This window comes from Rhinopithecus bieti, unplaced genomic scaffold, assembly GCF_001698545.2.
Source record: "Rhinopithecus bieti isolate Rb0 unplaced genomic scaffold, ASM169854v2 scaffold_63, whole genome shotgun sequence".
Classification (NCBI taxonomy): domain Eukaryota; kingdom Metazoa; phylum Chordata; class Mammalia; order Primates; family Cercopithecidae; genus Rhinopithecus; species Rhinopithecus bieti.
The window spans coordinates 817,602-830,301 of NW_016802972.1; the positions used below are offsets into that span (position 1 = coordinate 817,602).

General features: G+C 57.1%; 1 protein-coding gene across 1 annotated transcript; it reads left to right on the plus strand.

Moving 5' to 3' along the window:
• Positions 1-1,585: 1,585 nt before the first annotated feature.
• Positions 1,586-10,373, plus strand: ZNF629 (zinc finger protein 629). Its single transcript, XM_017873687.1, has 3 exons — positions 1,586-1,777; positions 4,312-4,417; positions 4,573-10,373. The coding sequence occupies exons 2-3, from the start codon at positions 4,345-4,347 to the stop codon at positions 7,116-7,118; spliced, it is 2,619 nt and encodes an 872-aa protein (XP_017729176.1). The 5' UTR covers positions 1,586-1,777; positions 4,312-4,344; the 3' UTR covers positions 7,119-10,373.
• Positions 10,374-12,700: the final 2,327 nt, after the last annotated feature.

The following is a 12,700-nucleotide window of genomic DNA, read 5'->3' on the forward strand; positions in this document are numbered from 1 at the left end:
CATGTTGGTCAGGCTGACCTCAGGTGATCCACCCACCTTGGCCTCCCAAAGTGCTGGGATTACAGGCATGAACCACCGTGCCCTGCCTGGCTAATTGTTTTTAAGTTTTTCGTAGAGGCGGGGTTTCACTATGTTGCCCAACCTTCAAACTCCTGGGCTCAAGTTACCCTTCTGCCTCAGCCTCCCAAAGTGCTGGGATTACAGGCATGAGCCACCAGGCCCGGCCTTTAGCAATTTCTTTCTTTTCTTTTCTTTTCTTTTTCCTTCCTTCCTTCCTTCTCTCCCTCCCTCCCTCCTGTTTTTTTTTTTTTTTTTTTTTTTTGAGACAGGGTCTTGCTCTCGGCTCAATGCAACCTCTGCCTTCCGGGCTCAAGTGATCTGCCTGCCTTGGCCTCACAAAGTGCTGGGATTACAGGCCTGAGCCACTGCACCTGGCTAATTTTTGTATTTTTAGTAAAGACATGGTTTCACCATGTTGTCCAGGCTGGTCTCGAACTCCTGACCTCAAGTGATCCGCCTGCCTTGGCCTCCCAAATGGTTGGGATGACGGGCATGAGCCACCACGCCCAGCTGCCTGTAGTAATTTCTGACCTTTGGTTTACTCTTCCCCCAGGCCCCTCAGTCTCTGGACAGAGCCCTCCGCACACTCCCAGGATTCCTCTGTGTCTGTAACACATACACAATACCAAATTTCCCAAGGGTAGAAAGCCCAATTTCCATGCATCTCTGAAGTACGCCCGCCTCAGTGTTAACCACAGTGTCCAGGAATAATAATGCAATGTGTCGAACTGAAAGAATCAGGTGGCCTTAAGTACACCACTCACTTCTCACACCTTGGTTTCCTCACCTGTGAAATAGGGATGATGGGCAATGTTATCCCATGGGACTGTGATAAGGAAGACGAGAAAGAAAGACTGTAAAAATTGCGAGCATAGATAACTTGGACCTTGGGAGGCTACCAGTGTTCCTGGGTTTTTAAAGGTTTCTTCTGCTGTAAGGCGGATGCCCACTGAGCTATGAGGAAAGAGATTCTCCCTCCTTGGCAAGGGAACCCCCACTGATTTCTTTCCTGCCACCGTGAGCCTCAGTTTCCTCCTCTGAGGGGAGGTGTCTGGGGAAAAGGGGCTGGGACACAGGCTATTGCAAATCCTTCCCGGCTGTTTGTCCCTGCAGCCCCAACTCCTGCAGCCATGACTTCCACCAAGCATTAAGGCCATGTTTAGTGCGTAGGGTGTTCCCTCTCAGGTCTGCCCTGCCAGCCTCTGCTCCCACCCCAGCCCCATCCCAGGGTGAGTCCAAACAAAGGCTGGCCTCAGGGGATCAGCAGCCGCGGAATCTGAGATAGGGCTTTCCTGGCCCTGCCGGCGAACCCTGCGAGATGAAGAGCGGCCAGAAGCCCAGGGACCCTCGTGGGCATTGGGGCTCCCAGATGCCCACGCTGCCTGCTCCCACTGGAGACGGGGACAGGGGCGTCATCCCAGCCTCCTTCCTGCTCCCACCGCTGTCCCCTTTTTTCCCCAGGCTGCGGGAGGCAAAGGGTTAAATCCCATAGAGCTGATGCTCTGACTCCAGGCTAGAGGGGCCCGGGAAGCTGGGGTCACTTCCTGCTCCGTCCCAGTCACCCTGAACTGGTCCCCGGGTCCTCAGCCTGGAATCACCCCTTGAGAAGGACCCTAGAGTCCTCGGCGCCCAGTCCGTCCCCCAAGGCAGGGCACTGAAGGGGTTAAGTCCCCTGGGGCTGGATTCTGCCTTCCGGCTTTTCCCAGACCCCAGAGCCGTGAGTTGGGGACGCCTGGGTTCCCGGGGGGTGGCCTGGAGGGCCCGGGACGGCCGCCGGGAAACAATGGGGCCCGGGACGGGGGGGGCTGGGAGCCCGGGCCTGAGCCCCCCACCCGCGCCCGAGGCTGTGGCCAGGGTGGGGGCGGGTGGGGGGCGCGGAGGGCCGAGGATTCTGGGAAGCGCGGGGTCGGCGGCGGGGAGGGGAGCCTGGGGATTCTGGGAAGAGGGATCGGCTGGGGCCGGGGCCGGCGCTGCCAGCGCAGCCCTGGAGGAACCTGGCAGTGCTTGAAGGAGCCGGGACCCCGGGGCCAGGGCGGGGGCGGATGCCCAGGCTCTGGATCAGCAGCGGGACAGGGGTCGCGGCTCAGGGGGAGCAGAAGCCCGGGGCCGACGGTGCAGGCGGTGGGGGGACCGGGCCAGGCGGCCGCATTCCCGCCGTCTCCATGTCAGGGTCACCCTGGGCCGTTCCCCACATTTCTCGGGAGGCGGCTCCTCCTTCCCTCCCTCTGCAGCAGGGCCATCGCGAGGTCTCAGGCTGGCGTGCCTGGCGCCTGGGCTCCCAGCGACTCGGCCTCCCTCGGTCTTCCCACGTCCATGCTCTGTGTCGGCCCTGTCATTAACCCTTTCCCTCCTACTCTGGACCACTGGGGGAGAATTTTTTGGAGACCATCGAGGTCCACAAGCTCCTACCTGTCCCCAGCAAACACAGCAGGGCATCCTTCCCGGACCGGACATCAGGCAGCCCCCAGTGTGGCAGAGGTCTCCACTTCCACCACCCCAAAGACACTTACAGGCGGGGAGGGGGGATTCTCGGAGCTTAAGTAGCTGCAGAGATGAAGAAATTAATTTACTTCCTAAACGCTAACTTCTGTCTCTCCTACCGCTCTTTGGCAGGGTGCAGCCAGTCTTGCTTCACCTTGGTCACCTCTTGGCTGCCTCCTGCCATGTCTCCCTTGCCCCACTGCCCCTGTACATACAGCGCCCACCCCACACAGCCATCTAAAGTTTCCAGGCCCCACCCAGGGATTCTCTGCAGGGTGTAAATGGTGTGGGACCTCCTTCTAGTGCTTTGTTCATGTGGCCCCGTTCCCTCATCCTGGACTCATCTCACCATTTTTGGAGTGACAGCTGGCTGTTTTTTTGTTTGTTTTTACCAGGGGGCCACTTGGAACTCCTGCTCCTTTGCTGCCATCCCCTTGCAAACTGATCTTTAAAGGCATTAAACCAAATAGGTGTTCCAGGGGCCAGGGACATCTCATTCATTCATTCATTGATTCATTCATTGATTCATTCATTCATTCAACAACGTTCCTGGAGCACCTATTCGGTGCCAGGCGCAGTCCTAGGCTTGGGAAACAGCCTCAACAAAGCAGAACAGAAGGAGTAGAAGGAGGGTCCAGGCGGGAGTGGGAATAGGAGGGCTTTGGTGAGGAGTATGGTTCCAGCTCATGGGTGCAGATCAGCAGGCCTAGTCCCTGGGTGCAACTCCTCCTTTTCTAGACTGGGAACCCTCTGGGTCCTAGGAATTTCTCCAGCCTATTCTCACTGCCGGCAGGCTCCCCATGAGCTGTCCTCATCACCTGTTTCCTGCCAGCCTCCCACGAGCATGAGTCTCACATGACTCCCAAGGTCACCTTGTGCTCTAAGAGACAGGGGTGAGCCAGACACGGAGCCCTGCTTTTGTCATCTTAGCTCTGCCACTTCCCAGCCTTGACCTTGGAGAGGTCTCCCCAGGGGTTGATGTACTAATCTGTAAAATGGACAGCCAGATTTCTGGGTCTCCTCACCATGCTGTGGGAGGACTGGGTGAAAGAAATGACACCATGGCAGGTGCTGGGTCCGCTGCAGGTGTTCACACAAGCATCCATTCTCCCCTTCTTACTTTTTCTCTTCCTCTGGGTGGTTCCTGCAGATGCTCCTGGCCGCTTTAAACTGCCCCTCCCCCCACCTCCAGCCTGACCTTCTTTCTGTGCTTGGGTAATGGGAAAGTGCCCCAGTCCTTTTAGAGGGCCCCTGTCTCCTCTGGGAAACTGGGGTGCTTTTTCTTAACCCTTTAAGTGTCTCCGGCAGCCTGCGTTCACTCTGGGGCACAGAAAAGTTTATTGGTCTCAATTAGCAGCCCCATTAGGAGGAAAATTAGAGTCTTAATGAGCTTCCTCTGATTAGCAAATAACAGGTTTCTCAGCCTCTGGGCATCTTAGGTGTGGGGTGAAAACCTCCTTCCCCTGTGGATGTCAGAGACCGTTCCAGCCCCCAGTCTGGGTTCAAAGGTTTATGAGTGATGAGTTTTTAATTACACTCTTAAATTCACCTGCTTGCTTAGTTGTGCTCTTAAGATCTGGAGCGAGAATCAGGCCTGCAGGGGAAGGGGGCCACAGCAAGAACTCGTGCCCAGAAAAAATGGGGTTGGAGAACACTGAAGCTCACACAAGGAGGAATGGGGTGGGGCAGGGCGGGAGTGAGGTTCAGGGGGAATAAAGCAAAGTGCGAAATCAGCTCCCAGTGTGCGCTCATCGCTCTCTTCCCCCGCAGGGTCCCTGGAACACTGCAGTCCTGAGCTCTGGGATGGAGCCCGAGACTGCGCTGTGGGGCCCGGATCTGCAGGGTCCGGAACAGAGCCCCAACGATGCTCACAGAGGTGAGGGGCACAAGAAGGGGCTGCGGTCCCGGCAAGACGGTGGCCCCGGCTCAGGGAGGGGCCTGGACTCTGGGGGACACCCAGGGGAGGGAAGAGAGACCAGACCCCGTGTTCTGAAAGGGGCTGGGGGCTGGAGACTCCCTTTCTCTCTGTAGGTGCCGAGAGTGAAAACGAAGAGGAGAGCCCTCGGCAGGAAAGTTCTGGGGAGGAGATCATCATGGGAGACCCGGCTCAGAGTCCAGAATCCAAGGACTCCATAGAGATGTCCCTGGAGAGACCCTCCCAGGACCCCTCTGTCACCCAGAACCCCCCAACCCCACTGGCTCACTCCAACCCCTTGGACCACCAGACCCCCCTGGAACCCCCAGCCCCGGAGGTTGTCCCTACCCCATCTGACTGGACCAAGGCCTGCGAGGCCAGCTGGCAGTGGGGCGCTCTCACCACATGGAACAGCCCCCCCGTCGTCCCCGCCAACGAGCCCAGCCTGCGGGAGCTGGTGCAGGGCCGCCCGGCGGGGGCGGAAAAGCCCTACATCTGCAACGAGTGCGGCAAGAGCTTCAGCCAGTGGTCCAAGCTGCTGCGGCACCAGCGCATCCACACGGGAGAGCGGCCCAACACCTGCTCGGAGTGCGGCAAGAGCTTCACGCAGAGCTCGCACCTGGTGCAGCACCAGCGCACGCACACCGGAGAGAAGCCCTACAAATGCCCCGACTGCGGCAAGTGCTTCAGCTGGAGCTCCAACCTGGTGCAGCACCAGCGCACGCACACGGGAGAGAAGCCCTACAAGTGCACAGAGTGCGAGAAGGCCTTCACCCAGAGCACCAACCTCATCAAGCACCAGCGATCCCACACCGGCGAGAAGCCCTACAAGTGCGGCGAGTGCCGCCGGGCTTTCTACCGCAGCTCGGACCTCATCCAGCACCAGGCCACGCACACGGGGGAGAAACCCTACAAGTGCCCCGAGTGCGGGAAGCGCTTCGGTCAGAACCACAACCTCCTCAAGCACCAGAAGATCCACGCGGGCGAGAAACCATACCGCTGCACCGAGTGCGGGAAGAGCTTCATCCAGAGCTCGGAGCTGACCCAGCACCAGCGCACGCACACAGGCGAGAAGCCCTACGAATGCCTGGAGTGCGGCAAGAGCTTCGGCCACAGCTCCACCCTCATCAAGCACCAGCGGACTCACCTGCGCGAGGACCCGTTCAAGTGCCCGGTGTGCGGCAAGACTTTCACCCTGAGCGCCACCCTGCTGCGGCACCAGCGCACTCACACGGGCGAGCGGCCCTACAAGTGCCCCGAGTGCGGCAAGAGCTTCAGCGTCAGCTCTAACCTCATCAACCACCAGCGCATCCACCGCGGCGAGCGGCCCTACATCTGCGCCGACTGCGGCAAGAGCTTCATCATGAGCTCCACCCTCATCCGCCACCAGCGCATCCACACCGGCGAGAAGCCCTACAAGTGCTCCGACTGCGGCAAGAGCTTCATCCGCAGCTCACACCTTATCCAGCATCGCCGCACGCACACCGGCGAGAAGCCCTACAAGTGCCCCGAGTGTGGCAAGAGCTTCAGCCAGAGCTCCAACCTCATCACCCACGTCCGCACGCACATGGACGAGAACCTGTTCGTGTGCTCCGACTGCGGGAAGGCCTTCCTGGAAGCCCACGAGCTGGAGCAGCACCGGGTGATCCATGAGAGGGGGAAGACCCCAGCGCGGAGGGCCCAGGGCGACGCCCTGCTGGGGCTCGGGGACCCCTCCCTGCTGACCCCGCCGCCGGGAGCCAAGCCGCACAAGTGTCTCGTGTGCGGAAAGGGCTTCAACGACGAGGGCATCTTCATGCAACATCAAAGGATCCATATCGGAGAAAACCCCTACAAAAATGCAGACGGCCTCATCGCACACCCAGCCCCCAAACCTCCTCAGTTACGATCCCCGAGGCTCCCTTTCCGAGGGAATTCCTACCCCGGGGCTGCGGAGGGCAGAGCCGACGCCCCGGGACAGCCCCTTAAGCCGCCAGAGGGTCAGGAGGGCTTCAGCCAGAGGCGGGGACTGCTGTCCTCCAAGACCTACATCTGCTCCCACTGCGGAGAGAGCTTCCTGGATCGCTCTGTGCTCCTCCAGCATCAGCTCACCCACGGCAACGAAAAGCCCTTTCTCTTTCCTGATTATAGGATTGGCCTAGGGGAAAGCGCAGGGCCCAGCCCCTTCCTAAGTGGGAAGCCCTTTAAATGCCCTGAATGCAAACAAAGCTTTGGCCTCAGCTCTGAGCTGCTACTGCACCAGAAAGTCCATGCAGGCGGGAAGAGCTCCCAGAAGAGTACAGAGCTGGGGAAGAGCTCTTCCGTCCTCCTGGAGCATCTCAGGAGCCCCCTGGGGGCCAGACCCTACAGCTGCTCAGATTGCGGGGCCTCCTTCCTCGACCGCGTGGCCCTCACCCGGCACCAAGAAACCCACACCCAGGAAAAGTCCCCCAGTCCCGAAGACCCCCCTCCAGAGGCAGCCACCCTGTCCACAGGCCAGGAAGGTGAGGGGGAAGCCCCTACCCCCACGGGGAGCAGCAGCCATGGGGAAGGGGAAGAAGGGGAAAGCCCCAAAACCCGAGTGGAAGAAAAGCCCTATCTGTGCCCCGAGTGTGGAGACGGCTTCACAGAAGTCGCGGCCCTCCTGCTCCATAGGAGCTGCCACCCAGGTGTCTCCCTGTGAAATGGGTCTGGAGACCAGGGGCCTCGCTCTCTTCAGAGAGGAACACTGGATTTTTTTCCCCAAAAATAATTACATGGGGAAGGGAGGATAACCCTATCAGATGGTAGTGGAGTGGAGAAGAACCCTGGGAAAAAATAGTGCTTTTACATCAGTGATGAGAAACCCTATAAAATTGTTGGTGGGAAGCACTTATAAGGCAGTAGAGAAAAACTGTTGGGTTAGAAGCCCTATAAATATGTAGGAAAAAAAGCCCTTTAAGTCTGTAGCAGAAAAACCCTATAAACTATAGTGGATAAGAGCCCTATTAATTGTAGGAAGAGGTCCCAATATGTCTCTGAACAACCCTATAAAACTGTATCAAAATCCTTAGGAAAATCCTGTAGGGTCGGGGAAGTGCTGCGATGGCACTGACCCGGGAAGAGCGACCCTCAGAAGGTGCAGAAAACACCTCTCCTTCGCTGTTCCACAGGGTTCTCTCCCAGCGGCCCTGGACAGTTCCATAGAGGAAGATGCTCAGCTGGGGGAGTGGTGTGGGAACTGTGTGGAACTGCAAAGGAAGAAAACAGGAGAAAAATAAGTGACCAGGAGCTCTGGAGCCCCCAGAGGAGATAAGACAGAGACTAGGAAGGGAAGGTCCTGTTCACTGCACTGGGGTTCCTTGGGGTTTGAGGCCAATGTTAGATGAATTGTGTGTGTTAGGGAAAGAGGCCTGTGGAATCCCTTATCAAAAAGAACCCCAAAATGGGGAAGAAAAAACAAATTGGCAAGCCCTTTTAAAGGCTGAAGTTTGGGGTGCAGAAACATGGTCAGTATAAGAATACTGAGAAACCACCACAAAAATTAGGGGGAAGCAGGGGTCAGTTCCTGTTAGATTACTTTGAGGGGAGCAAACCAAGGTGGGGAAACTGCTCACATGGAACCCAGCTAACTCCAGGCCCCTTCTTGCTTCCGGGAGCTTGTGAAACTGCAAGTTGCAGGCAGGTCCCAGCTCTCAGGCTGCAAGGGTTCTCCCCATACCAGGCAGGACCACCCTTTCTACCTGCCCAGCCAGGGACTTCTACTCTGCAAGGCCTCCAGGGATGGCGGTTGCCTCCCACCACATTCTCAGGTCTCACCGTCAGGAGGTTTTTCCTGAAATCTAACTGCCGCCAGTGGCAGCTCATTTCCTTGAATTCTGTCCTCAGTGAAGAGGGAGAACCGCTGCTAGTCAGACCTCCAAAGAATAAAGCCCTTCAGAGACTTAGGGCCTGCATGTGGGCCTCCCTAGCCTTCTCCAAGTCAGCAGGGCCACAGAATTCCTTAGAAAGCTTTGATTAGCCAGCAACTTGATTTCAAACTTTAGCCATTCATCTTTGTCGGTAGCAAGGCTGCCTCGCAGGATAAGGTAGCCACCCTGGTGGGGATCCAGGCATCCCACGGACTGAGCCACAGGTCCCGGAAGAGTCCGCAGAGGCCGTACCACCCTCCTCACCCTGGTACCTGGAGCCCTCCAGGGTTGTGATGATCCAGCCCAATCTCAGCCTTGGGATGGATGGGAAGGATTCCATCCATTTGGCTCCTCTCCTCCTTAGCCAGAAACCTTCAGAGGGAAACAGAAGGATGAGAAAAGCTCCCTTGCCAGGCCCATCTCACCTCCCACACCACACAGTTACGTGTTCATAAACTCAGCCAAGCCTGCTCACAGGCCTGGGTGTATGTGGCTGGGGAGAGACTGCTGCCCTGTGAGATGGTGGAAGAGAGAAAACTCTTGAATGAAACATCTGTAACAAGAATCTCATTCCCTAATCCTGGAGACCCCTTCAAAAGGAGAGGACTCTGCTCAGCGCTGGGTCGGAAAGGAAGTGCAGGCCAACCCCAGTAGTGCGCTGTCCTGGAGTAAGAGGACTGAGATGCCAGCTGCGGGGCCTGTCAGGAGTCGTGTCTCAGACAGGGGTGACCGGGATTTTTGCAAAGCTGTGGAAGAGACCTCTAATTCTATGACCTAAAGGTTCACACAACCTTTATGCAAATCCTTCCTCCTTCATCTATCCTGGCCCCAGCTGAATGATCCTAACATTTAAAAGGATTGAAATCTCAAACATTGCGGGAGGAAAACGCCAGTCCTGCTGGGGAGAGGGAGAAGGCAGTCCTCAGGATTGTGCAGAGAACCTTGTTGCCATCTGCGTAACGCCCCAGCCTACCCAAGTGCCAGGAAGGGAAGCACTACTGAGGGAGGGGCTGCCTGTGGGTCTCCCTAACAGAATGCCGATGAAGGGGTGTCCCTGTAAGACTGAGAAGTCCGCCAAGTCTAAGCAGATTTCCCCGCCCCCCCAAGATGGTAGCAGAAACTGAAGTTGTAGAAACAAACCCCTCGCAAAGCCAGAAGCAGGTGCCCTCAGAAACGGGCCTAAGGAATCTCCCCAGAAGAGAACTGAGGAGCAGCTTTTGGGGCTCAGAGGCCAGTCCGAGGGGAGGCAGGCGGTGTGGCCGAAGGCCGGCGCAAGCCTGTTTCGGACAAGGGTGTAGCATATGTAGTAGGATGCTCGCATGTTGTAGGGATGGGTGAGGGCTTAAGGGGCTTGGCTCTGGTACGGGATGGATGATGTGAGCACAGTTCGTGGGGTCGGGCATTTTGCAGTAAGAAAGGGGCAGGGTCGGAGACCTCTGGGGTGTGGCCTGTTCTTTCTTGCCTACCTCCCCAAGCTCCTTTAACCAGGCGCTTCCCTCCCAGAGTGAGCTACGTCTCGTGAGGATCGAAGCAGGGAGGTGGCAGTGGCTAGAGTTGCTCAGATCGGCTCAGATGAAGGCCCAGAGGTCAAAGCATTTGCCCACCAGAACTGAGTCTGGAAGGCACTGTGCAGCCAAACCCTCTTGTCCAATCATATGCAGACCCCAGGCTCCTCAGAAACGCCCTGGTGGAGGGAGGAGCCCAACAGATAGGGTCAGGGAGTCAGTGGGGAAAGCAGAGGGGAGAGCTTAGAGTGAAACTCGAAACTGCTGTGGACATGGAGGTCAGATGGGAACTTGGAACTGGGCATGAATCCCGAATGGTGGGGAAACTTGAAGCCATCACAGCCAAGAGGTGGGGTTCCGTGACCCGTCCTGAGGTCAGCAGCTCCCAGACTCCTTTGCCCCCACTAGGGAAGCCCCAGTCACCTGACTTGTCCCCTTGGAGTGAAGAGAGGCCCCACTTTTGAGTGTTGTGTGTCCAAAACAGTGTTGTGTCACCAGTGGTCATGTTGCTTAGTTGAAGAGAATAAAGGGAATAAGATTTCCTGGGTGTTTCTTGTTTTTTATTTCAGCTTAGAGTGAGCTGAAAGAGCATGGCCTCACCTTAAGCCGGAGCCCAGGAGTGACTGCAAAAGCTCAGGCCAGCCCCAGGCCCACCCTTCACCCAGGGGCCCTAAAATCCCCATCCAGTGCTGGCTTGTGGGAAGCTGAGGAGTTGATGAAGTTTTAAGCTGCACACCCTTGGTATGGAGAGGGATGAATCTGATGAGATGGCAGCAGAGCCAAGCTGTCCTCATCAGTGCCTGGCCTCCCCACCAGCAAGACTACTGTAGAGTGGCCACCTGGTGGCTCTGGCGCTGGCCAGCTCAGGCCTAGCCGTGCAGCCCCAGGGAGGCCTCTCTGGCCACCATACCTGCACCCTGCCACGGGGAAGTTCTGAGGATCTAGTTTCAGAAGCTGGCATCCACCACTCCTGGTTCACTTGGGGACCCTGGGAGAGGTGGGTGGAGACCTGGCTTGTCATCTCACTCCCAGGATGTCAGCCCTTGTGCCCTCACTGTGTGGAGAGGCTGAGGCTCAGAGAAGGGCAGCCACTTGCCCAAGATCCACAGTAAGTCCATGAAGGAAACCAGAATGGCCAGGAACTCAAGCATGTTTTGCACCCACTCCATCCCAGATCTCAGGCCTGCCTCAGTGCTCAGTCTCCTGGGCCCTGGGCCTGGCCATAGGGGGTTGAGGGGGGATCCTGCCCCAGCCAAGAAGTGTCTCCCCACCTTTCCTGTACCCCTCTGATCACACCCCAGGGCAGGTTTAGTGTCTCCTTCCCTTCCCCACCTGGAAAGGGGGTTGGGAGGAGAGGAGAAGCAAGTAATGAAGGCTACTCCACGTTCTCTGTGTGCCAAGCCCTGGGGACACTGAGGTCCATCAGGAGTCCCAGTGCTGGAGAAATCTGCAGAAAAGTGACTATAGCGGAAGAGAAGGCACAGGGCAGTGACTGCTTCAGACATTTCACAGGTCTGTGGACCCAGAGATGGTGCCTGCCACAGCGTAGGGCCAGGAAGCTTTCCGGGGAAAGTGACCTGAAGGATGAGGGTTGCAAGAAGACCCTAGAGTAGGTATATGGGTTGGGGTGGGACGGGGACAGGAGTGCATAACAGCTGGGTATGGGCTTAGAGCAGAGAGGGGACTATGGGAAGACAGAGGCAGAGAGCAGAGCCCACAGTATGGAGCCCCTGGAGGAGCTGGGGGAAGGTACCGCTTGGGGATATTTGAGAGTGACATGATCTCTCCTCTTGCCACAAGAATAGTGGTGATTCTCCAGGTCTGGAACTCAGGAAAGAGAAGTGGCTGGAGCAGTTAGGTCTTATCAGCTTAGCTATAGCCATAACCATGAATAAACACACCCAGAGTGGCAAAGTAGAAGGTCTAGTTTAGGGGTGGAGAAAGAGGACCAGCAGAAGACGGTATGAGAAAAACCAGGACAGGACAGCCTAGCACCGCTGGATGCAAGGCAAGTTTTGAGAAGAGCGGTCAACGTCAGGCAACCCACTGGCCAATCACAGGCAGTGCCCAAGGTCTGGCTGAAACGGGCATGTCCACCACTAATGTCAACATCTGTTCACTCCCAAGAAGACAGCCAAGGTCAGGGTGGGCCCAGGAGGAGTTTTGGTCTGCCAGTCCCTGGGCAGTGGCCCAGGGTACCGCTGCCACTGGGACCACTAGGGATGGTAAGCAGTCAAAAAATTAAGGCAAATCCTCTGGGCACCAGAGCCTCATGGGAAATGTTTATTAAGAGTTTGGTTCCTGACTGGGCGCAGTGCCTCATGCCTGTAATCCCAGCACTTTGGGAGGCCGAGGCGGGCGGATCACAAGGTCAGGAGATCGAGACCATCCTGGCTAACACGGTGAAACCCCGCCTCTAGAGCTTGCAGTGAGCTGAGATTCGGCCACTGCACTCCAGCCTGGGCGACAGAGCGAGACTCCGTCTCAAAAAAAAAAAAAAGAAACCCCGCCTCTACTAAAAATACAAAAAATTAACCGGGCACGGTGGCGGGTGCCTGTAGTCCCAGCTACTCGGGAGGCTGAGGCAGGAGAATGGCGTGGGACCGGGAGGAGGAGCTTGCAGTGAGTCCAGATCGCACCACTGCACTCCAGCCTGGGCGACAGAGCGAGACTCCGTCTCAAAAAAAAAAGTTTGGTTTCTGGCCGGGTGCAGTGGCTCACGCCTGTAATCCCAGCACTTTGGGAGGCCGAGGCAGGCGGATTACAATGTCAGGAGTTCAAGATCAGCCTGGCCAACATGGTGAAACCTGTCTCTAAAAATACAAAAATTAGCTGGGTGCAGTGGTGCACGCCTGTAGTCCCAGCTACTC